Here is a 22,108-nt window from a genome sequence, read left to right on the forward strand (position 1 = left end):
GATCATGATATGGCCAAACAGAAGCTGGGATTTCACCTTCCTGTGTCATCTGTAATGAGACTCAATGACAGGAGCACTAATAAAACCTAAGCCAAATTCCTTTATACAAATTACCTTCACGTAGTCCCGTCACTTAACAAGAGAAAGTCTGAAAAACGCTCTGAATCATAGGCCACATACCACGTCTGCTCCCATGTGCAATATATCACTAAGAAGGAAATGAAACGACCTCACCTGCTACCACAACACACAAAGTCAGGATCTGCATGAACTATTGTCTCCAAACCCAGGCAGTGCTAAAAGCAGGATCTCCCAGCACTTTTTCATCCCCTGCTTTTGTGCATACTGCTCTTCCTAGCACTCTGCCTATTTCCAATTACTCCTGCTCATGATTTTAACAAAGTACATTTAAGTTATGTTTATTAGAATGTGTTGTGATTTAAATTAATTTTATGTCTTACAGTAAACACGTAGAACACAATCTGAAGATGGCAAGTCATTGTTGGCAGCTTCTATACTTTTTTTTTTAATCTGAAAGAGGATGAACATTTTCAGTATTATAGTGTTCAGTATTTGTGCATGGAGTCAGAGCTGTAGAACTTAAATATCAAAGCATGTGAGGAAATCTCTGATCTTTACATCAAAGTCCACTGAACAGAAAAGGCCCTCTTGGCAGCACTGAATGTCAGTGAAGGTCATGCAGCCTACACCTTTATTTAGATAAGCAAGAGTATTGATGCATGGAAAAATCCAATGTGGGTTGCATCTGAAATCAAATGTAGAAAGTCTTAACAACACACGTTCGATATAGATCTGATATCTAATGACCATAAAAAGAGGATTTCTCCATCTCATAAACTATAGCTTTGTAAGAAGCGTCTGCCTGCATTCATTGATCCGAACTAGAATACACTGGGTGTACATTCATTGCTTCTGAGGTACAAGGGCACTCAGCCTATATTCTCACCCTTCTGCTGTTTTGCTCTTTGAATGAACTCAGGAATCTTGGATGTGACTGTAATGTTACAGGAAGGCATGAGGGAAAATAAGGAAGATGCAGGCCTCTGTCAACTCAAGAGATCAGCTAGGACAACAAGTAGCCATTATTACTTGAGTATTGCCTCCAAGCTTCCCACTGAAGATCAATAAGTATGATTTATTAATGTAAGGCCAGAGATAGTCATAAACCTGACTCTAACATGAATTAATAGCTGCATCCAAACTTTGCATTCTCAAAAACAAAGCGGTAAAAACCCTGAAGATTGCAAATCTGTGTTACTAAGTAGAAGTAGTCACACAAATTCTGATATTGCTAAGTTCCTCAAAACTAAAATTCTTGGGGAGTACCAGACTTTCAATGTGGTCCCCCAACAACTGTTCCCAATTAAAAAAAAAAGAGAGAGAGAAAAAAAATAGGTATTTTTGTATCTTGCCAGACCCTTGCACAGAACACAAACAATGGTGGGGCATGTAGCCATGCGTAGAGAAAAACGTCCAGGGCTTAGCACACGTTACTTTGAAAGTACATTTCATTCTTCGGCTTTTTTTATCTGCATTTCCTTTGATCGTTGAGTCTCAATAGTTGTAACAACTTACTAAAAGGAAGTGAAGTAGGAAATATCATCCTTTTCAACTGTCTGCTAGAACAGAGATATTAAAATCTTCCCCCTTCTGCCTGACAGTCTTTAGTCTTGATGAAAAAAAAAAATTAACATTCGTGCAGACTTAGTCAATGAAAAGCCAAAGCAGCATTCCTAAATTTCAATCAATAGCCAGAATAAACAGAAGTGTACAGGTTAAAAGGTGTGTTATAGCTTTCCTACATCTTTATTTCCCCCCAAACTCTCATATAATCCCTGTTGTACAAACCGTACGTACAAAAATTTCTAAAATTACAGAATTTGGCTTGTCATTTAGCCTGTAACAAGGCTAGTCAATACAAATCTCTGACCGTGTAAGCCAACTAGTTAGCCCTTGAATATTCTCCAGCAAACCTGGCCATTTTTCTTCCACTAGTCTTCACTTTTCTAATGAGTAATAAAAGGGAGATTTGCAATACTGTAAGTTCATTTAGAGGATAGCATTCACACAAACCAGCCTCCCCTTAGTGAGCTCCACAGCCCCCAGTATACAGTCCCACAGGGTGGTGGTCAGGGTAAATGAGCTAGTTTACAAAGTTATCCGATTTAGACTTACTTCGTATTCCTAGACTAATACTGATTCCTTTGTTTTGCTTCACTGCTTTAACATGTTACATCATAAAATTAATTAGGTGAATGATGCCTAAAGTGACATATTTATATTTCAAAAAGCCTGAAGATGGAATAGAAACAAGTCAAAATTAATTTATAAGAGATTTCTTATTATAACCACTCATGAGAAGTCATAGAGTATTTTCAAGTGACCTATCTGTCCAACCAGTTTCTTCAAAATGAGCCTTCAGCATAGAATGCTGCCAATTGAGTGATCTCACATATAGACAAATGTAAAGTCATAAGCCTTGTAAACACATGGAATATACTGATAGTTCTTTAGTTTAAAATACAAACTCTACTTTAATTCTGTATTAAACTAGTTCTACTGAAAAGCTCTTACCACTTTTAAATAACAGCGCCTTAAGATTACCTTGTTACCTAAAGAACAAGACAGGTGAAACATTAAATATTCACCGTAGTCTCAAGCACAATTTTTTCATTCTTGCTCTCTCTCCAGATCTACAAAAACCAGTAAACTATCCATTTATACTGTGTAAAACCAGAATAGTAGATCATGTTTAGAATGGATTCCCTCTCTTTTTATCAGCCTTTCTGACCAGATGTTTCAGAAGACCAGAACAGCAAAGACTGGACATTACATGTGACGCCAACACTTAGTGGCATGTGGGTATTTCATTAACAGCTACCACAAATTAGGACTTCACTAACACTGCAGTTTTATTAGGAAAGTTGTATGACATACTGGCAGTATACAGTGTAAGTGTGGAAGACACTAATGTGAAAAGGCTTATCTAGGAAACAAAACTTCAGCTGTCAGCAATGGAAAGAAGTACACCCTAGAACTTTTTAGATTGAACTTCTTGAAATTGAAGGCAAATTTCACTCTTTAAGAAAAAAAAAAAAAAGAAAAAAGAAAGGAGGAAAGCTATGAAACTACTTAAAAGTACCAGTTAAAAAGGGTGCACTGTAGCTAACCAGATAAAATGTTGCTTAAAGGACGACACATTTTAAGCAGTCTCATGGGCAAATCGAGATACACAATGACAGTACTTTAAAATGGCAAATGTGCTCCACAGTGAAGCTGTATCTTTTCATAACAGCAATTCATGCCAGAACAAGGAAAATAAAAATGAATAACCCAATTTAAATCTGTACCATACTGAAGCAGCAGAAATGCTTAAGGAGCAATATAAAAGAACATTAAAATCTCTTGAAATTGATCAGAAGCAGGCAGTCTGCAAAAGAATTTGCAAGCCCAAGAAATGAGCAAGTATGAAAGGAGCCTTTGAGAATGTGAAGGCTACAGCACAAAAGCCAAATGAATAATTTGTCTGTGGTAGAGATTACTTTCCCAGAGTTTAAAAAAAAAAAACTAGGGATGAATGAACAAGGACCTGCCTGAAACATTTTAGAATAAATTTGTGAATAAGGACCAAATCATTAGGATTTAATGATACTTTTTATCACTAACTGCACAGGATGAAGTTGAAGAGCAGTAATGCCTAAAAAAACCTAAACACATCTCTGAAGGAGTCAGCACCTAAGCACAGAGCATGACTCACAGGAACAAATTTTGAAAATAAAGTCTTCAGATAGATCCTTCAAGGGCATGATAGCTACCATGAAAGAGAAGGGACCTTTAGTGTCCTCTTAGGCTGCTAAAGGAGAGGAACAAATACTTAGCTTTTATAAGTGAAAAAAATGCAAAGCTCTGTTTTCAGCATCAATTGATATGAAAAAAAAAAAACAGAATATTCAAAGCTAGCCATGGCTGCAGACTCCAAAAGATCTTGATTCTGACAAGATCCTTGTGGACAGAGCAGCAGGTGAAATTTAACTCTATTGCATGGCTAATGAATCTGGGAAGGAAAACTACAACCTTAATTCCAAGATAGCTTCTACTGCCTTCAGAAAGTACTGGAAGTGTAAATAGCTCACTGAAAATGTCATCCTAAGTTATCAAAATGTAAAAAACCTTACTAGTTAAGGAAACTAGGAAACAACTTTGAAACCTATGCCAAATACCATCAACTAGTGTTGAACCTAAGAGAAGCAAGATTTAGAAAACCTGCACAGGACAGCATGGAACAGATAAGAAACCACACTCACATAAGGCAAGACTGAAAAGACGAAAACTTAATCCTTGAGTGTGACTGCAGAGGACAAAGGTCTATAAAATGACTGACAAGGCTTGTAGGAAAGTGATTTTGTTTCTCATAACAGGCACTATATAGTTGTCAGGTTTAATATGAAGTACTTCTGCATGACCTTCAAATTTAGTTTCATCTTTTATTAAAACACAAGTCCAGAGGAAAAGAAACACTTCAGTAAGCCTAGCAGGCTACAAGTATAGTAGGTCATCACTAAATACCTCGTTTAGCATGTTTAAGCAAGGACAACCAGAAACACTTCCTGGCTGGATGAGACTTTAACCCAACCAAGAATATACAAGAGTTTGGTCCTAAATGCACACTGTTTCCTAATTAGGCAGTGGGGCGTGCCTGGCAGCTACTTCTGTGTTTTGTATTCTTGCTTTTGCATTCTGAGGACGCATTGGCTAGTAATAGGATGCACATAAATCACTCCATGTGAAGATCTACCATTGGGGAATAAGTTTTTAAGACTTACTTAGACGTAAGCAACTGAAAGACACATACAAGCTTTTCAGTGGCTCAACGGTGTTGATCTTGCTCTTCAAGGATCTTCGCACTGGTTGTTCTTTACACAGAATATTTGACTATTTTCCTTTTTGTTTATTTGTCATAAGCAGGAAATGAGATTCTTGCTAAGGATGCAATAGTACTTGTTCTTTGAAGCTTGAGACAATCTTTTGACTAGTTGGAGAGCATGCAAGTAACACATACGGCCTAATGAAACAAGTTAGAAGTTGGTCAGTTGACCACAAAGTGCTGTTGCATTCTAAACTACTTCAGAAAACCACAACCAGACATTCAGAATAAAAGATTAAGAGGGCCATTTTCAATGGATTTATAAGTTAAAGATTACCCTTATCAAGTTTGCACATGGCAAAAGAATGTTTCTGCATGACAGCACATAAGCATTCACACCCATGAAACAAAGCCCTCACACAGAAAGTACCTAAACAAGAAGCCTTCGTAACACAAACTTCTGGTAGCATGTCATATTTATTTCAATTAATTCAGACATACAAATAAATTATAGCAGTTTTTGTTAAGAAACCTGTTTCAGCAAATGGTGAGGTTCCTGTTTAAACATGACCATTGAAGATGTGTAGTTTTAGCCATTGCTTGTCTCAATTCCACTTTCAAGACAACACATTACAGGTGACAACTGGAGTCATCTAGTATGAATTCAGAAATCAGCCACTTGTCTAGTCATAAGCTGATGTTTAATATCACTTCAAATCCCTTGCACATGCTGGATTCCTCCCTGTAAAACAAGTTTTGTTTAATCTACGTCAGTACCACACACACAAAAGAGGTAACTTGCCCAAGATTGAGCTATATGAACATGATACATGATACTAACCCTTAAGTCAGAACCATTTCTCAATACAATTTCTTCATTTGTACATGACAGGATTTTCCTTTCCCATACTGTTAGTATGGATTCCATTCCAGAGGATCAGCCAGATTAGAACAAATGTTAGAGTAAATATCATGCCTGTAAGCTTTCCTCAGATTTTTTACAGTTTAGATTGGCTGAATCTATATAAAGTTCTAACAATTACCACACAGGTTTCCACTAGACCGAACTAATCTGGGGTTTGTTTTGTGTGTGTTTTTTTTGTGTGTGTGTGTGGTGTTTTTTGTTTGTTTGTTTTACTTTTCAGGTAAGGAATAAATTCTTTATATATAGAAAGCAATTCATCCAGTAACATCTGATAATCCTTTTTACACTACATACCTGGAGACCAACCAATTTACACAGAACTCTTCTCACTCAAGATGTTTCATCACATAGGTTCAGAAGGCACCAACACACTTGAGAAACCTTTAAAAGAAAGATTTACATGAAACTGATACTAAAACTCAGACAACATGGTAATCAGATGACACTTCAAAACCTACCTACAAGCTATTAATAAAGTTATTTCGGTAGCTTCCTGAAGTTCAGTAGTTTAGTGAATGTGTTCCTCTCAGCATGATTCAAAGAAGAGTTTCAACCTCCCCTCTGGGTTTGAGAGAGGACTTTTATACCCCTCTGTGTTGGCCACTTAAGACATTGCCAGACTTAAGAGGGCAAAGCATAAAAGGGGAGTAGATTATAGCACTATTTTTTTTTTCTTATTAACTAAGATGATCTGAACTTGCTGTTTACTCAAGAGATATTCGTTTGCTTGAAATTTGTGAATTATTAAAAAGCAAGATTTGAAACTATCTGCAATTGTCATTAGACTAGAGCACACTCACCTTCTAGCAGAAGGCATTATTAATTCCTGAGAAGTGCTGAGCATTGCTTCTAATTTAGGTGTGATCATCCATGTCTAGATTATTTCAAACACGAAGGTGCTATGTGAGACCTCTAAACAGCACCAAAAAAAAAAGACAAAAATTATTAGATCATAATACAATTAATATTGTCTTAATTACAGACCTTCTTAAAACCATATTCTACAAAGTTGCTATTATGTTGAATTAAACCTTCTTAAAGTAATTTTCTACAAAGTTGCATAACTCATTTACATAAAGTTCATTATCAAATCAAGAACTAGAGCAAAAAGTAGTCAATGGTTCAGTCTATTGGTAACATTGTTTTAATTAGTCCATTTAAACTACATGGAACATCTTTTAAAATATATTAATCAGAAACAATGGAAAATTTTATGCATAACTTGCTTTTAGTGCTGACACTACCCTGACACAAGCTGTAAATTTCTAGATTTAACAGACAGAGCTCTACAGACAATTCACTGCTACCTTGTGTTTACTTACACATACCTTGTAAAAAAATTATACAGAGACACGTATTATTTGTTACAAGGCACATGTAACGAACCATACCAAGAGACATGGAAAATCACTACTACAGATGTAGAAGAAGACCAGGTCAAAAGCCTATGCCATCAGCGACTTTGAAAACTTATCAGATCCATTTGAACTTAAGTGCCTACAGCATTCAATACCTTAAATACTAAAGGTTATAGTAATTTTCTTGATGCAGTGTATAAAAAAAAAGAAACTACTGCATTGAATGAGATTTAAGGTCTGTGCGGCTCCAACACCTGTTATTTTAGAAAAGAGCAGAAGGGTACCAATGTACGCAAATACTTCTTTGTCTCACAGTGATACAGACCAGTACCATCAGACACCTTTAAGTGGTACAAAGCCTCAAGATCCAAAGCCCTCAGGATTTCTGAAGCCCAAAGCCTTGTCTAAGCAGCTCCAGGCTTGGAGATTTGTGAGGAGGTCCGTGTGCCCCCTTACCTATGGGCCTTCGAAGGCACGACTGCAGATCCCCAGCGCTTCCCGCTGGCAAGGCCTGCTGTGCTTTGCCCGCGCCGGGAGCAGCCAAGCGCGGCAGGGCAGCGGACAGAGCCTTCGGAGAGCATGTCAAGGCCTCGCCGCTGCCTTGGGACGCCTTCTGCCGCCTTCTCCCCGCGCCAGACGGCCGCCGCGGGGGTGCGTGCGGCCCAGGCCAGGCACTGCGTAGGGAGAGAGAAGTCAGCCCGGAGCAGCGAGGGGGCCGGGGTGGGAGGAGGGAGGGGAACCGCGTGTGCCTCACGACAGGCTGCAGGGCGGAGGGGAGGGCTCCGCGCTGGGTTTCTGTGAGGGAAAGGCGCTCTATCCCCCTGTGTTGACTCGCCGGAGCACCGCCAGGCTCCGAGAGGGCAAGATGTGAAGGGAAAACCCGCGCAGGTCCCATCTCCCCCCGCCCCAAGCCCCCACACCCCGTCCGTTAGGAACCCGGGGCTCCCGGCGGGAGCGGCCGCGGCCGCCTTACCGCAACAGCGGGCGGCGCGGAAAAAGGGGAGGACACCGCCTCCCGGGGCCTTAAATACCCTCCCGCCGCTCCCGCGAGACCCCGCGAGGCGCCCGCCGCCGCTGGAGGGGGCGGGGCAAGGGGGGAGCTCAGCGGGAAGGGCGCCGCTGTCTATTGGTAGAGCCGGCGTGCGTGACGGGGGCGGCAGTGCGCGCGGGGCGGGCGGGGGCTGAGCTTGCGGCCGTTGGTGCCGCGCACCCGCGCTCCGAACGGGCGGCGCTTGGCGGGGGCAGGGGGCGGCCGCCGTGCCGCTGGCGGGCCTTTCGCCTTCGTTGGGACGTAACTGCCAGTCTCTGCCCAGGCCCCGCTCGACGGGCCAGGAGGTCTTCAACTCAGACAGACGAAAGCATCTTCGGTGTGAAGCAGCAGCTGTGTAGCGGTTTTGAGGAATTAAATACCGCTGATCTCTGTCTAAACTCCCATCTAAGCCCTGCTTTAGGGAGCTTAGGATCTGTCAGTAAGGATAGCGAAGTAAGCCTCGAGCCTGTGCTAATGCCCTCGCTGATGTGGCGGCAGGTGCAGCTGGCTCTGGAGCACGCCTGGGCCGCAGGGTGGATTCAGGCCTGTTGGCCTGCGAGTTAGCACTCAGCGTGGATGTGACACACGGTGGTTGCTCTGCCTCAGCTGGGATGTGCTGCCCGGCTGGGGATACGACAAAGAGGTTTTAGGGTGGGTACATGCAGGTTAGCACAAACTGGGAGTTAGTAATTTGTTAGCACAGAGACTTCGAATGTTGCCTGGCAAAGCTAGTAGGTGGGAACCACAACAAATTTGTTCCTGTGGAGTGCTGAATTCAACATAAGTCTCTGCTTTACTAAGAGGGGTATATTGCTGATAATTCATGGCTTCCTGTCTCAGTGAGAAGCAGTATGTCTTGGCTCATACGGAGTTGTTACCAACACAGCATCTGTAAATGTATGGAAAGAAAATAACAGGTTGGCCCACTACCCGAGAGGGTTTTCTGAACCCTGCCCTTAAATTACCCTCAGCAGATATAAACCAGTCTGATTCAGCCTGAAACAAAGTCACCTAGGTGCAATCAAATGAACTCTCTAGAAATTGTTTCTTATCACCTCTAGCTACCTCTTCTGTCTAATTCTTGATACTTGCTTAAAACATTGTTGCAGGTATAACCGCTGGGCCACTAAGTTTATTGTGAGTACATCAGGATTCAAAAGCTCACTCAGTGCTCTCGGTAAGGCACTCTCTGGATATGAATTTGTGAGGCATGTAGCTTTGGGTTATTTCAAGTGGGGTTCTCTGCCATGGCCATTTTCTACAGTTAGGCACATAAGTCAGATCAGTCCTCTCTTGTAATGCAGCCAAAATGATGAAGTGACAACCAACCTTTACATTTTTGCCCTCTGTGCCAGTGGGATGTAAGTAAAGCTCAGTTTCTTTTTTTTTCCAGTACAGAATGTAAACTGGCGCCTCTGTTAGCACAGCAAACCAGTGATCGGTATCCATCCCAGATGAGCATTTTAGTCATTCAGATAAAATCCTACTCCTTTTTCTGCCCCTGCACGAACTTTCTTCTGTTCTCCCCATACAAAACCTTGCGTTGTTTGCCTTCGCTCTAGCTCCATGAAACTTACTTTCTTGTCTGATAGTGGCATAACTTAAAGAGGAAGAATCCAGAGGCCACCTGCCCTCTCTATCCCTTCCCAAACTTTGCCTTATAGAATAAATTACTGTCCTAGCAAGGGTCAGATATGGATTTTGAGCCTTTTCTTATGCGGGAAAGGCTCTCCTCTTTCCTGGGCAAGTGCTGTGACCATTGAGTTACTACCTACAAGACTGCAGGCAGATCTGCCATTTCTGTGTTTTGTTGGAGGGAAAGAGCTGTCTCTAACTTTTACCTCAACAAACTTCTCAGCTGGGCTCAGAGTCTGTCTGTAAGCCCAGGTATCTGGAGGACTTGTGGGAAAGGCCACATTACTGGCAGATCTAAGTACAGCTTAATTTCGAGAGGGATCCTGTATCCAGGAGAGATGCAGGTCTTTTCATGAGCAGAATTTGCAGGAACTTCAGCTATCACAGGAGTTTGACCAGTGAACATGAAAATATTTAAGGAGGGCAGGGGGAGGCATTATGGACAGTTATTACAAGAACTACACTTAAGAATCAGATACTTAATGTGCTACCTTTGCCCCACACTGGTCACTACATGGTGACGAAAAGCCTTTTCTTCTTCTCAGTGCGAGAGATTAGCAGGCTCTACACACGCCCAGGAAAAACTGTCAGGCACCTGGTCAACCATACCAGTAGATGTTAGGTCTGTTTACATTAGGGCACTTCCACTTTAGATAGTCATGGAGAAGAATATCTGAAGGTCTGCATTTTGAATTTAGCTAAGTGGCAGCGAGGTGCCTTAGTTATTTTGTGGGTTTAATGTTGAACTTTTTAAGGAGTCTGTGGTGATCTGAACTCTGTTGTTCGAATCTTGAAGAGCAATGCTCTAATCAGCCAAGTCTCTCTTTGTGGGATGCATTAATTTAATCTCAAAGTCACTGGCCTGATATCTCTCTTAGCTGAAAGAGTTTTGAAAAATATTTGTTTAAAAATACCATGTTGAGTTCACCACAATGCACAATTGTCATTACTGTTTCACTTCAATTTCACTGTCTTTCTCCATGCTTGATATGAAAGAAAACCAAGCAGGTAAAGTCTTCATGTGACCATCAGTCTTTGCAGATGGATGACAGTATCCATCTGCTTTAAATAATTGGCAAGTTTGGGACCTTACAATGTAGCATCCTTTTTTTTTTTCACTTGATTAAAACTTTGAGATGCTAATGTAATAAAAATGTAATTTGATTAATTTATGCCACAATTTACATAAAATGAAAAGACTATTTTAAATTCATGCTGAAAATAGACTAAATGCCACTTATGGCCTGGCTGCTATCAAAATATTCTTTGTGCTTTGTTCTCAGAGTGTATGTTAGTTAAAATTAGAGCCTGTAGAATAGAACAAAATAATAAATAAAGTCTTTGGAGAAGAATAAGAAGGGCAAGCCAGAATTGTTATTTCCTTTCCAGAGGCAGAAATAGCAATACCTTTCTGTTAGAAACTTTTATTTTCTGTTATTTTTGCTCAGTGAGTCTCTTCTTGTTTGATAAATTACTTCCATGGCTGAAAGTTTTGGTTATCTCTTTCTAGTCAATATGTATGATTAGAACTTACATAGTATCTTTCCAACTGGAAGCACATTTTGTATAGGTAAGGGAAATGCCAGTAAAGTTTGCTAGTGAACTTTCTTGCTGAATAAAATACCTCATAAAGGGGCCATTCTTCAAGCTTCTACATTATGAAATGTGGGAATATTTTCAGTTGAGTAGTGTCAGGAAAGATTAATATTACGTAAACTGATGAAGCAATATGCAGAACTTCTTTTATTGTCACTGTTCAAAGCTCCTAATACATTTTCTTTTTTTGAAACATGATTAAGCAGAAGAAAAAAGGCAAGAGTAAGGTATTATGAGATAATCACACCCCTAGGCCATTATTGAGCATCAAACTGACTCTAAAGGCCTAAACAGCCTCTTCATAGAATAAGCTGTTTAGTGGTTATCACTATAGAACTATTAACCCCTTTTATCTACTCAGTCAGCTCTTGACGTATTTGACATCTGTCCTATTCTGCTGTCTTGGGGCTTTCAAATCTGACATCTCTCCAAAAAAAAAAAAAAAGAAAAAAAAGAAAAAAAGAAATCAGATGCTGTAAATATATTTTGTTTTCTTCTATAAAATAACAATTTCTGAGAAAAAGGAAGACGTGATATTCCATCTCTGCCAACTAGTATAACATTTACATTAGCAAAGATAGGCAAGATTCAGAGATTAATTTAATGCAGTTTTATTTTCCATGCTTTGTATTTGGTAGGTGACAGTATGACTGGTTAGGACTCCAAAGATAAAGTTTTACTGTATTTTGAATCAAGAGGAATAGTTTCTCAGATAACTTGAAAATGTTGGGTAGGCATTGTTTTGAAGCTGACAGTCTTAAAGAAGAATAGTGATTCCAAAGTTACGGGATTTTTTTTTAGACTAAGAGGCGCCCAGGAGACTCACCACATTTTCTGTGGATTGCCATGGATTTTTCATGGACTACAACTCACTCTCAGCATAAGAATTTCAGGTGAAATGGAGTGGCTTCCGCAGGTCTGCTATGAGCCATGCATTACAGCCTCCGCCTGCAAGTTGGCATTTGGCGTTGTGCTAAAGCTCCCAATCTGTTCTGCAGTGGGGGCCAAGCTTCATGGAAAATCCTTAGTCCTCATGCTTGTGTCTACATATTCTCCGTTCTGTTAAAGACATATTCATGGGTTTTTTTTTGCAGAACATAGTTTTATGTGAGATACAAAAATAAAAAAAGTATTTGTAAAATTCTAAACATACATTGTGGGCACTGAAAGTATTTCAGATATCTGAATTATCTCTTAATTCCTATGATGTATTCTCTCACCTTCCAGAAAACATGAGTATAGTTTTAACTGCCTTTTCCATTAAAATGGCCTTTTAATTGCCTGGAAGCATATCCTGAATTTGATTCTGTTCCAAACACTTGTTCAGCAAAACTGACTGACGATTACCCATTTCTGGATCACAGTTTATTACAAGAAAAACATAAATGAACCCTCTGTGGAATTTTCCAAGATTTCTGGAGAGGAAATGCAATATCCTCTTTGTAGCACAGAGTAAGCAGATATTCTAGTCCCAGCTTTGCAACTAACTTCCCTGTGTAACTTCAGACAAGTTGCTAAATTTCTGCTGCCCGTTTTCTTGATTTGTAAAAGAAGCTAATATTAACTTGCCACTCAGTAGTTTGGCAAGTCTGAGTGAATGCTGCAAAGGACTCCAAGAGCTTCAGATAGAAAACGTTATGAAAGCCAAGCTCTGCTAGCCAAGGAGGATATTTACAATAGGTTCTTATTTTATGTAGTGAAATAAAAGTTTTCAAGCGTATAACCAGATGAGACCCAGACTGATCTAAAGTTAAGTGCAGGAGGCATTTTTTGACCTTTCAACAGAAATTATGTAAGCACTCTTAGGTTATAAATAGTCCTTTATTTTCCTTCCCTTTGTCTAACACGAAGAAGAAACACAGGGTTAGTTGTTTGTTATGAAGAGATAGGGCAATGCTTTAGAGTGGAAACAATTGTTCACTGTTCGTTATTTATACAGTTCGTATAATGTTTGTAATTAGCATTTGTTGCTTTTCTTAGCACTTTTTTTATCTTCAAAAAGCTACAGAAATAAAATTTCTAGTCCTGAAAATGACAACACCAGAAGAAAACCAAAACACTCAGCAGCCCATTTGAAATGTGGAAGTTTCTTTCCTCTTTCCCAGTTTGATATGTGACTAAAGAGCAGAAAAGCCAGTTCTAAACTATTGTTAAACTGGCACATAAGTGCTTGCATATTATTTCCTGTTTTTATCACGAAATCTCAGAAATAAGATATGAAATGCATCCACTCTTAAATGAAAGTATTTTTATTAGTGTTAAGGATAATGATACTGAATTCTTCACAGAATGTGTGTATGTATGTATGTACATATTTCTAATATGCTTATTTTGAAGAGTAGTCATTTCCTTGAACAAGCAATAAATACATAACTAACAGCAATTTAATTTTGTGTTTAACAAATAGAAACCACCTGAAAACTTACCCTGAATTCAAGTAATTGGCACCAATGAGAAAGCAAAAGTATGAAAACACCGCTTTCCTTTTCCTTACCTTTTCCTACTTGGTATGATTTCTCTGATGTTTCTATTACGGGAATAATGTCCTTGAACTTAAAATATATGTGAGGTAAATGGCTTTATTAGTTACCACATTTTGTTTCATTTAAATTTTTAATCACCTTTCAAACCTATTCATTTGCTTCATAAGTTTTCACTGAGAGCAAGTATGACTCTCTGCAGTAAACTGGAATAAGTGATTCTTAAAGATTTATTCTGGGCTTCCAGAATAAAAGGTCTGAGTTTAAAAACCAGCTCTAGTGCAGTACTGTCAGTCTCTGTAAGCTACTTTGAAACGCACCGGAGGCCAAACAGGCCTTGATTGCTTCAGAACTGAGGCTGGGGGTGGCCAGTCCTGAAATGGCACCTCGGCCTCGCTCCCAATTCCCGTGGTTATGTTGAGAAAACCTGTGATACTATATATAATCCAGCCCTCAGAGTATAAACAAATTAAACACTTGGGATCAAATTCACACATAATGTAAGACCATGAACTTCACAGAATTACACCAAAGCTTGTTTTTTCCTCAGTGTTACATTATTTGATGGTTCTTCTAAATAGTAATTTGTGGATTTACGAAGCGGTTTAGTGGCCTTGATGACTTCACTCCGTAATGTCCAAAAATCTTTCTCCATTCTGTATTTCAAATGTCTGCAGTGATTTAATATAACTAATCCAACTTACTGAGGAAAGAAAGTTCTATCTCTGTGACAAGTCATTTTTAGTTTCTTTGCTGAAACTCTCAACAGGATGCCAACTAATGCCACATTTGATGCTGTTTTTATAAAGTGGGCACCTGTCCACAACGAGCTGGATTGAGGCCACTTACCTAACAGCATTCTCAGGCTAGGAATTCATCTTCAGATGCTACTGCTGATGACAGATTTTTATTAATAATCATAGACCTTCTCTTGAAATTAAAAAAATAAATACTGACTTCAGAGTGTTTCCTGTAAATAAACCATGGGCCCAGGCTCTACAGACTGAAATTATTATATTCTAGCATTGTGAAGTAAAAAGAATGCATGTGCCACAGTCCCAGGTGCTGTTAGGAGCAGAGGGGCCTGTCGAAATGTTAGCAGTTCTCTCCGTATGAATGATTTCCTCAGCATAGCAGGGGAACAATAAACAGGTCTTAAGCTTCTGCTGAAAACAGCAGCGTCGGCTAAGGAAAAGGTGAATTCTACCATAAGACATTCCCTAGCTGAACTCGGTTCTTGCTTTTCTCAGAGATTTGCTGTGTGGCCTCAAGTCAGGTATTTAACAACCCTGTGCCTATTATCCTATGTGTAAATTTAATACACTCATAGTGCCCTGCCTTAGAGAAAGGCATGGGCCTCAACTTGCTTGTGTTTGAAGAGGAACTGAGATTAACGGTGTTGTATCAATGCCACATGTAGTGAGTGAACCTGTGAGTGAGCACTTTGGCACTAAGATGCATGGTGTGGACACGGTCCCAAAACAGCATTTGTGCTGATAAGCGTGCTCTGCATGAATGGCGATGCAAAGCACCCACCGTAAATTACAATCCAAGCTACTGTTCTGGGGTTTGCGAGTGCCTGGGCTCCTGTGTACCTCAAATTAGGTGGAGAGAGCGTGTCGTAAAGTACCCTCCAGCCGTCCCTGCCACACATCCCTCTCGTCCTGCTGCGCCTCTGCCTTCCCGTCCTTCACCCTGCTGCTCACTAATATGATGTCGTGCCCACCTAAACCCGACTTGTGCACCGCTGTGGCCGCTCCGGGCCCGGTGATTAAGTCACCTCAGCTCCCTCCGGAGGGCCCAGCCCCCTCCTCCCTGCAGCCGGGCCACCCCCGTGCCGGTCTCTGCCCCTTCCCTTCCCCGGCGCCGTCAGAGCAGATCAGCGGGCGCGGCTCTGCGATGGAGCGGCAGCGGCAGCCGCCGGCAGAGGAGGAGGAGGAGAAGGAGAAGGAGGAGGAGGAGGAGGAAGGGAGAGATTAGCGCGGTGCCGCCTGGCGCAGAGGCGCGGCTGAGCGCTCCAGCGGGAGCCCGGGGCCCTGCGGGCCGTGCGAGAGTCCGAGGCGGAAGGAGCGGAGATGCGGCTGCTCTCGCCGCGCCGCTGAGGCAGCCGGTGACCGGCCGGGAGCGGGGAGGGCGGGAAGGCCCGACCTTCTCTCCGCTCTGCGGGCGCGGAGGGTGCCTGTGCAGTCCCCTCCTCTCGCTTTTATCCCGGCCCCAGAGCAGAGACCGCCGCCGCCGCCCCCTCACCCTTCCTGCGCTCTTCCCACCATGAGCGGGGCCGTTTTCACCTTATAAAGATGGCGGTGTGGGATCGCTACAACCTTTAGACTCATGACTGTCAGAAACATCGCCTCCATCTGTAATATGGTGAGTGCCCGCGGGCGGGCGCGCCGGCGGCAGAGCGGCCCCTCCGGGGCAGGCCCTGCTGGGGAGGGGGCTGGGGCTGCCCCCGGGGGCGGTGGGCAAAGGAAGCGACGGCATCCCTGCCCCCGGCGGCGAGGGAGCCGGGTCGTGCCCGGGGTGGAGTCGGCCGCCGGAGAGCGGCGACGTCCCGAGGAGTTTTCCAGTAGCGGGCCGGGGATGCTGAGCCAGTGCGGGGCCCTCTGGTGCGGGGCTGGTCCCTGGCGACACGCGTTGCAGACGGAGCAGCAGCCTGCCTTTCCTCCTCCTGCCCTTCCCCTTGCCCTAATAATCCTGCGAAAGGACCCCAAAGTTGGGGTCTGAATCCGCGTTAGTCAGTGACCCCATTTAACCCCCTCAGGCAAGCACCCTGTGGTCTCACGGGGCCAGGAGCTCCCCAGGTTACCCAGAAAATGAGGATTTTTGGGTGCCTGATAACAGGCTTCTGGATGCCGGTGCTAGGTACCTATTCTAGGAAGTCTTGGCTTTAGAGCTAACATCAGGGTTTAGCTTGAACCACATGCCACTCAGAGAGGACTGCTGTTTGTTGAGTACTCTTGAATCACTTATCTTTCTCTAAATCAGACTAGGCAATTAGGAAGGAATAAGGGAACGTTAATATTTTTGCTTGCTGTGTTCAGACTTTACCTCTTTCCTCCCCAGGAACAGCTGAAAGGACACTTTGTGCACTGTGCTTGGGTTTAATTTTGATCCTGACGACCCTGGAGCGTCTGATTTGGTTTAGATTTTTAAAACTTCTTGGTGAGGGAAAGGAGAGCTCAAAGGATGTCTGTCAAGGGTTTATTAATACAACGAGGCAGTAATAAACTTGCCAAAGGAACGGGTGTGTGCTAAGCACCCCGATGCAAACAGAAGAGAAAGCTATTTCTGCACATCTTGTTGGTTTAGTCTGTAGTTTCCCCGCTTATTTCCAGGTTCTTCAAGAGCAGCCACATGCAGTTGCCAGCTTCTCTCCATGTGGTGCCCCAGCATGCCTTGTGCTGGTGGTGCCACACATACCGTTCATCTGTCCTGGAGAATGGAGCCTACCTCTAGGGTAAGGCAACAGGCACAGCCCCAGAGGCCTGGCTCCTGTGGGGTCAGCTGCAGTGGTCTGGGGGAGGGAGCGTGGATTGCGAGCCTGCTCCCCTTCCACATGTCCATGCTTCCACTTAAGTGGGGTCACTCTTTTGTTTCCAACAAGATGCTCAGGGCATCCCACGCACGGCTCTGACTTATGCCGCAGTCCTCCCTTTGAAACGCTTGCTCTGAAATGCAGAGAGGGACAGTTGGATTTGGGGTTACAAAAATTTAATACAAAATCCAGACTTGGGGTAGAATAATCTGGGTGCTCTCCTTTCTTCACCAACAGTAAGTAGTTTTCTAAACTTTTTATCATTCTGAATAATTTCCAGTCCTGTGTGCCCGTAGGCCAGGGATACTGCAATGAATGGTTTAGGAAATGGTACAGGACTGAGGAGAAGACCTAGGTGCACTTACCTTCCTTCTGAAGCAGGCTCCAGTTTTTATTGCTGATGAATGGTGAGTGTGACACCCTGCAGACTGCGTAAGAGAGCACCACATGAATGGTAGCTGGAGACTTTTAGGTGGTTGTAAGACTTTACCATTGGCATATAAAGTACTAGGAACTCCGTGATTTCTCTTGAGTTCTTCAGAAGATGCACTTGTATGCAGTACACTTCTCCCAGAGCCTGAGCAGACAGAGCAAAACTGATGAGGTTGTTCCAATGGTGTGCTGTTCAGCTGTCGCTGTCACTATATCCTGCAAAAGTAGCATCCGAGAAGTGGAGAGACCAAAGGGAAGAATTAGAGCCTCAGGCAGAAAAGGCATACAAGGGCTCATAGTTCAAGACAATTCTAGCTCATGGTACCAGTACTGTGACAGAAGGTGAAGTTGGCTTAACGATAATGATATTTTAAAGCTACGTATTCCTTGGGGTCTGTGTACTTAACTTTTAGAGATGTTTTTTATACTAATCACATTTAGTCTTTTCTGGATAACCCACAGAGGCTGGAAGGTCTTTTAGGAAAGAAAGCTGAGATTTTTAAAAAGCTACAGGAATTTGGGACTGTAAGAGAAACATCAGTTCTTGGAAGTATTGATGACACTGCATTATGGCTCCTCCAAAAATGCGTCTGCTTAGATGAGGTGGTGGACTTGAACTCAATGATCCGTAGGAGGAGCTATGACAGCCCTCCAGAAGAATGGGACCTAGGAAGGTTAGAAGTATACAAGAAAAACTTCTACCTGTATAAAACCTGAATATGTGCAGTGCTAGTCTGATTTAGGGCATCTGTAGAAATCTGCCAGACAAAGATGTTAATTCCCAGATCTTGTTCCTGCACTATAACATAGTGCTTGAAGAACTGAACTACTTACAATTTGTGGCCTAAGAAATAGCAGCATAATTCTTAAGTAATATTATATATTTTGATAGATAATGCTGCATAATGATATGTTTTTAAGTTTTTTAATCTGCTTGAACACAATAATGAAAAAAAAAAAAAGCAGTTCTGTTCTTCTTTATCTTTTTCTCCATTCCTGTTCCACTTGAGAGTGTTCACAGAGACTTTTTTTTGTTAACTTTTGCAAAACGGTGTATGATGCCTCATTGATTGTCTTAGGGGGAGGTAGGGAGAGAGATGCAGAGGGAAGAATTGGTCCTGAAATACTTGTCCTTCTCTGAATGCAACATAGATTATGCTTTCAATGGTAGTCCTTTCTTGACAAAGTTTTTTGTGTTTGTTTGTCCAAGTACTTTCATGTCATGAAGGGGAAAAACAGATGAAATTTGGCTGAATGAATTTAGCTCAAGGGAACCTGGCTAGCCAGCATTTTAGGATGTATGTTTGCTATTTAATTGACTGCCTGAGGTCTAGTATCTCAGGTTGTAATTTTGATCTCCTGAAGATGATAAAGATTCAGTCTTTTCCAGGAGGGATCAAAACAAGCATAGTGAAGGAAGGAAGCCAGGTATGGTATTTAACTTGCTTGCAAATTAAAGAGATCTAGTACATATATTCACTGGATAAGCTCTCACATGCTGAGGCAGACACAGTAGGAGCTAACCAGTAAGAAAAAATGTTGGCTGCAAACTTTCCACTTGGCACATTTATTTGTAGTAAATATTCAAATACACAACTTCTAGAATTAAACAGAATTCTGCTGTTTCTCTTACCGCTTTTGTCCCCCTGGTTATAATAACAACAGTACTGGTTGTTATTCACTGATTTGGCTAATGAGACCAAAGAGCTAAAATTTGTTCTGCTGGGGCAGAGGGCGATGAAGGCAACTGTGACGGAAGAGTGGAACTATTATGTCAGCACAGTGGCCACCCTCACTGAAAAGGGAGGTCCAGTCCCCAAGATGTTCCTCTTACCTGCTTTTCAGACACTGCGGTAGCTCAGCCTCTCTCTGTACACCAGGCTCGCCACAGAAGGAGGTGTACAATCGTCAGCTTTTATGTAGGACAGATACAGTAGGTGTGAAGAAGCTTAAGACATACTGAAGAAACCCTGTTTGAGGGGATACCAACAGCCAGTGCCAAGTAACCCTCATAGACTGTCGACCCAAACTAGGGATGTGCTTTTAGCCCTTAACATGCTGTAATCCTATTTGGTATTGTTTCTGTGAGATAACCTGGTGACTCAAGTACAAAATACTGGTTCAAAGGTAGATAGGCACGCTGGCAAGTTAGGGTTGTTGCTTACTGAAATACTTTGCAGTATATTTCTCTGTTGATGAGCTTTTGGTGCAGCCTTGAGTTCTGAGTTAAGCTCATGCTGCAGCTGTGGCCTAGGGGATATTACTGTTTTGTGCAGTGAAGGACATCTAACCATTTCAGAATGTATTGACTTATATTTTTATAGAGATGGCTAACAAGCTCTGCGGACCATATTTCTCCTAAATACCTTTTAGTGTTCTGCTGAGAACAGATATTAATCCCCTCCATCATAATTTTGTAATAGTATTTCAAATAATCTCTTCTGCACTTAGAGTGCTCTGTCAATTTAATAAATGGGACATTCTGAACACATTTGAATTGCTTCTGACAGAAAGTTTTGTCTGAGATACTGCATAGTTGTTCCTTATAGTTGTTGTATAGATTTCCTTTGGAAAACAAAAAGTTGCAGTTCCTCAGATTAATTTGGGTTTTTTTATTAACGGGGCTTTCATGTTACCTGTTCTTCTCATGGTCTCCATGAGTTTCATAACAGTTGGTGGTGTTCATCAGGAAAACTTTCACACAGTTCACCACGAATTGCATGAATACCTGTGAATTTCAGCTTTCTTTTTTAAAAAATAAAAAAGGTTTCTAACCATCCTAGAAACTAGTAGAGAAAAACACAAAAACCTGGGAGTCTCTGCATTCAGGAAACAAATAACTGTTGGATTTTTTGTTTGTTTGTATTTAATGTCATTATTTTAAGGACTCATTGTAGGCTTTGTTTGAATCTAAGGCAGTGGCAGAATGAGGACTCAAACTACAAACATAGATTTGGAAAATGCTTGATATAAAAAAAATACAGTTGTAATTCTCTAAAAATAGTCAAATTATGCTTCGTACAATAAGATGTGTTACTGGCTTACAGAACTGATCACTATGATTTTCAACTGGATTTATTCATTTGAACAACCGTCAGTGTGTATTTCTTCATGACTTTTAAAACTTCTCATAAACAGAGATTAAGGCAGAATAATGTGTGCTAAGACAGTAAAACAGCTATCTGAAGGCATATTTAGATTGATAAATAAAAATAGATTTTTACATCTGAAAAAGTTACAGGCTGTTCAAGCAATGCAATTTTAGAAGCACAATTTCAGTATGATATATGTAGAAAATATAGAAAAATATGAAAAATGTAGAGAATGTGGAGTGTAATCATTGTAATACCTTTCTGAAGTAATGAGTAACTTGAGAGTATGGCTGACAAATGGGTACTGGACTGACAAGAAGAAAGTGTGCATTGCATCAAAAGATAAACAGAAGTCCACAAAAGATTTATATATATATATATATAGGATATGGAGAATATGCAAAGTGAGAAACACCCTAATATATAATTTCCATATAACCTGGAAATATACCTATATAACCTGGAATATAACCTGGACTAGTGACAGAGGCTTGTCTGACACGATACTTTATTTATGGCTAAAGTGGCCATCGTGCACTTACTAGTTGTCTAGAAGATAAACACAACAGGACAATTCATGAAAACAATGTGTGGTTTACAGTGTGTTTCTTTGAGATGCGTATAGTCTTTGGCTTCAAGTTGCTGAATTAAGTGCAAACCAGTGGTTGTGCTAAACACATTAACAAAGGAACCTCTTAATTACAGCTCAGCAAGGCTGAGTGAGTCTGAATTGCAGAAGAGAGGGGATCAAAAGCAGACTCTGGACCCTGATTGACAATGTGTGGTGGACAAGTGCCATGCAGGAGGTGAGATTCTGATGGGCTTGAAGAGCCCATCAGTGTGTGGAGTGTAAATCGTAGCCAGTTAGAGAAGCAGTCGGCAAAATGTCTTCTGCTGATCATTAATTAGGAATTGTCCTTGGTTGGCTGTTTGGTAGATACATGTTTTCTATATTTGATATGGTCAGTTTAAACTGAGTTCTGAATCAGCTTTAGCATATCTCTAACAACATATTTTTTCCAGTTTAAACCTAGCTTGGGTGTATAGTATCTGGTATACTTTGGCTGAAAAAATTTCCAATAATTTCTTCTGCCATCATGTCAACTGCTTCTTGAGGAGCCTTCCAAAGCAAAATATACA

General features: G+C 41.4%; 1 protein-coding gene, 1 long non-coding RNA gene and 1 other non-coding gene across 3 annotated transcripts in view; 1 reads left to right on the top strand and 2 right to left on the bottom strand.

Annotated features, from left to right (window-relative positions):
• Positions 1–5,343: 5,343 nt before the first annotated feature.
• Positions 5,344–8,119, bottom strand: LOC147600994 (uncharacterized). The gene is made up of 4 exons (XR_015258510.1): positions 7,625–8,119; positions 6,611–6,722; positions 6,105–6,191; positions 5,344–5,627 (listed from the first exon to the last, which is right to left on the bottom strand). It is a non-coding gene; the product is annotated as an uncharacterized LOC147600994 (long non-coding RNA).
• LOC147600995 (small nucleolar RNA SNORA26) lies at positions 6,326–6,443 on the bottom strand. Its single transcript, XR_015258589.1, has one exon. It is a non-coding gene; the product is annotated as a small nucleolar RNA SNORA26 (small nucleolar RNA).
• A 7,776-nt stretch (positions 8,120–15,895) lies between the features above and the next one.
• The window catches only part of USP46 (ubiquitin specific peptidase 46), a 37,318-nt gene continuing 31,105 nt past the window's right edge, over positions 15,896–22,108 (top strand). Inside the window, exon 1 of the mRNA XM_086747149.1 lies at positions 15,896–16,276. Coding sequence (XP_086603275.1) covers positions 16,241–16,276 — 36 coding nt within the window. The 5' untranslated portion in view covers positions 15,896–16,240. The remainder of the gene's footprint in view (positions 16,277–22,108) is intronic.

Source organism: Chlamydotis macqueenii, chromosome 4 (genome assembly GCF_036417535.1).
Source record: "Chlamydotis macqueenii isolate bChlMac1 chromosome 4, bChlMac1.mat, whole genome shotgun sequence".
Lineage (NCBI taxonomy): Eukaryota > Metazoa > Chordata > Aves > Otidiformes > Otididae > Chlamydotis > Chlamydotis macqueenii.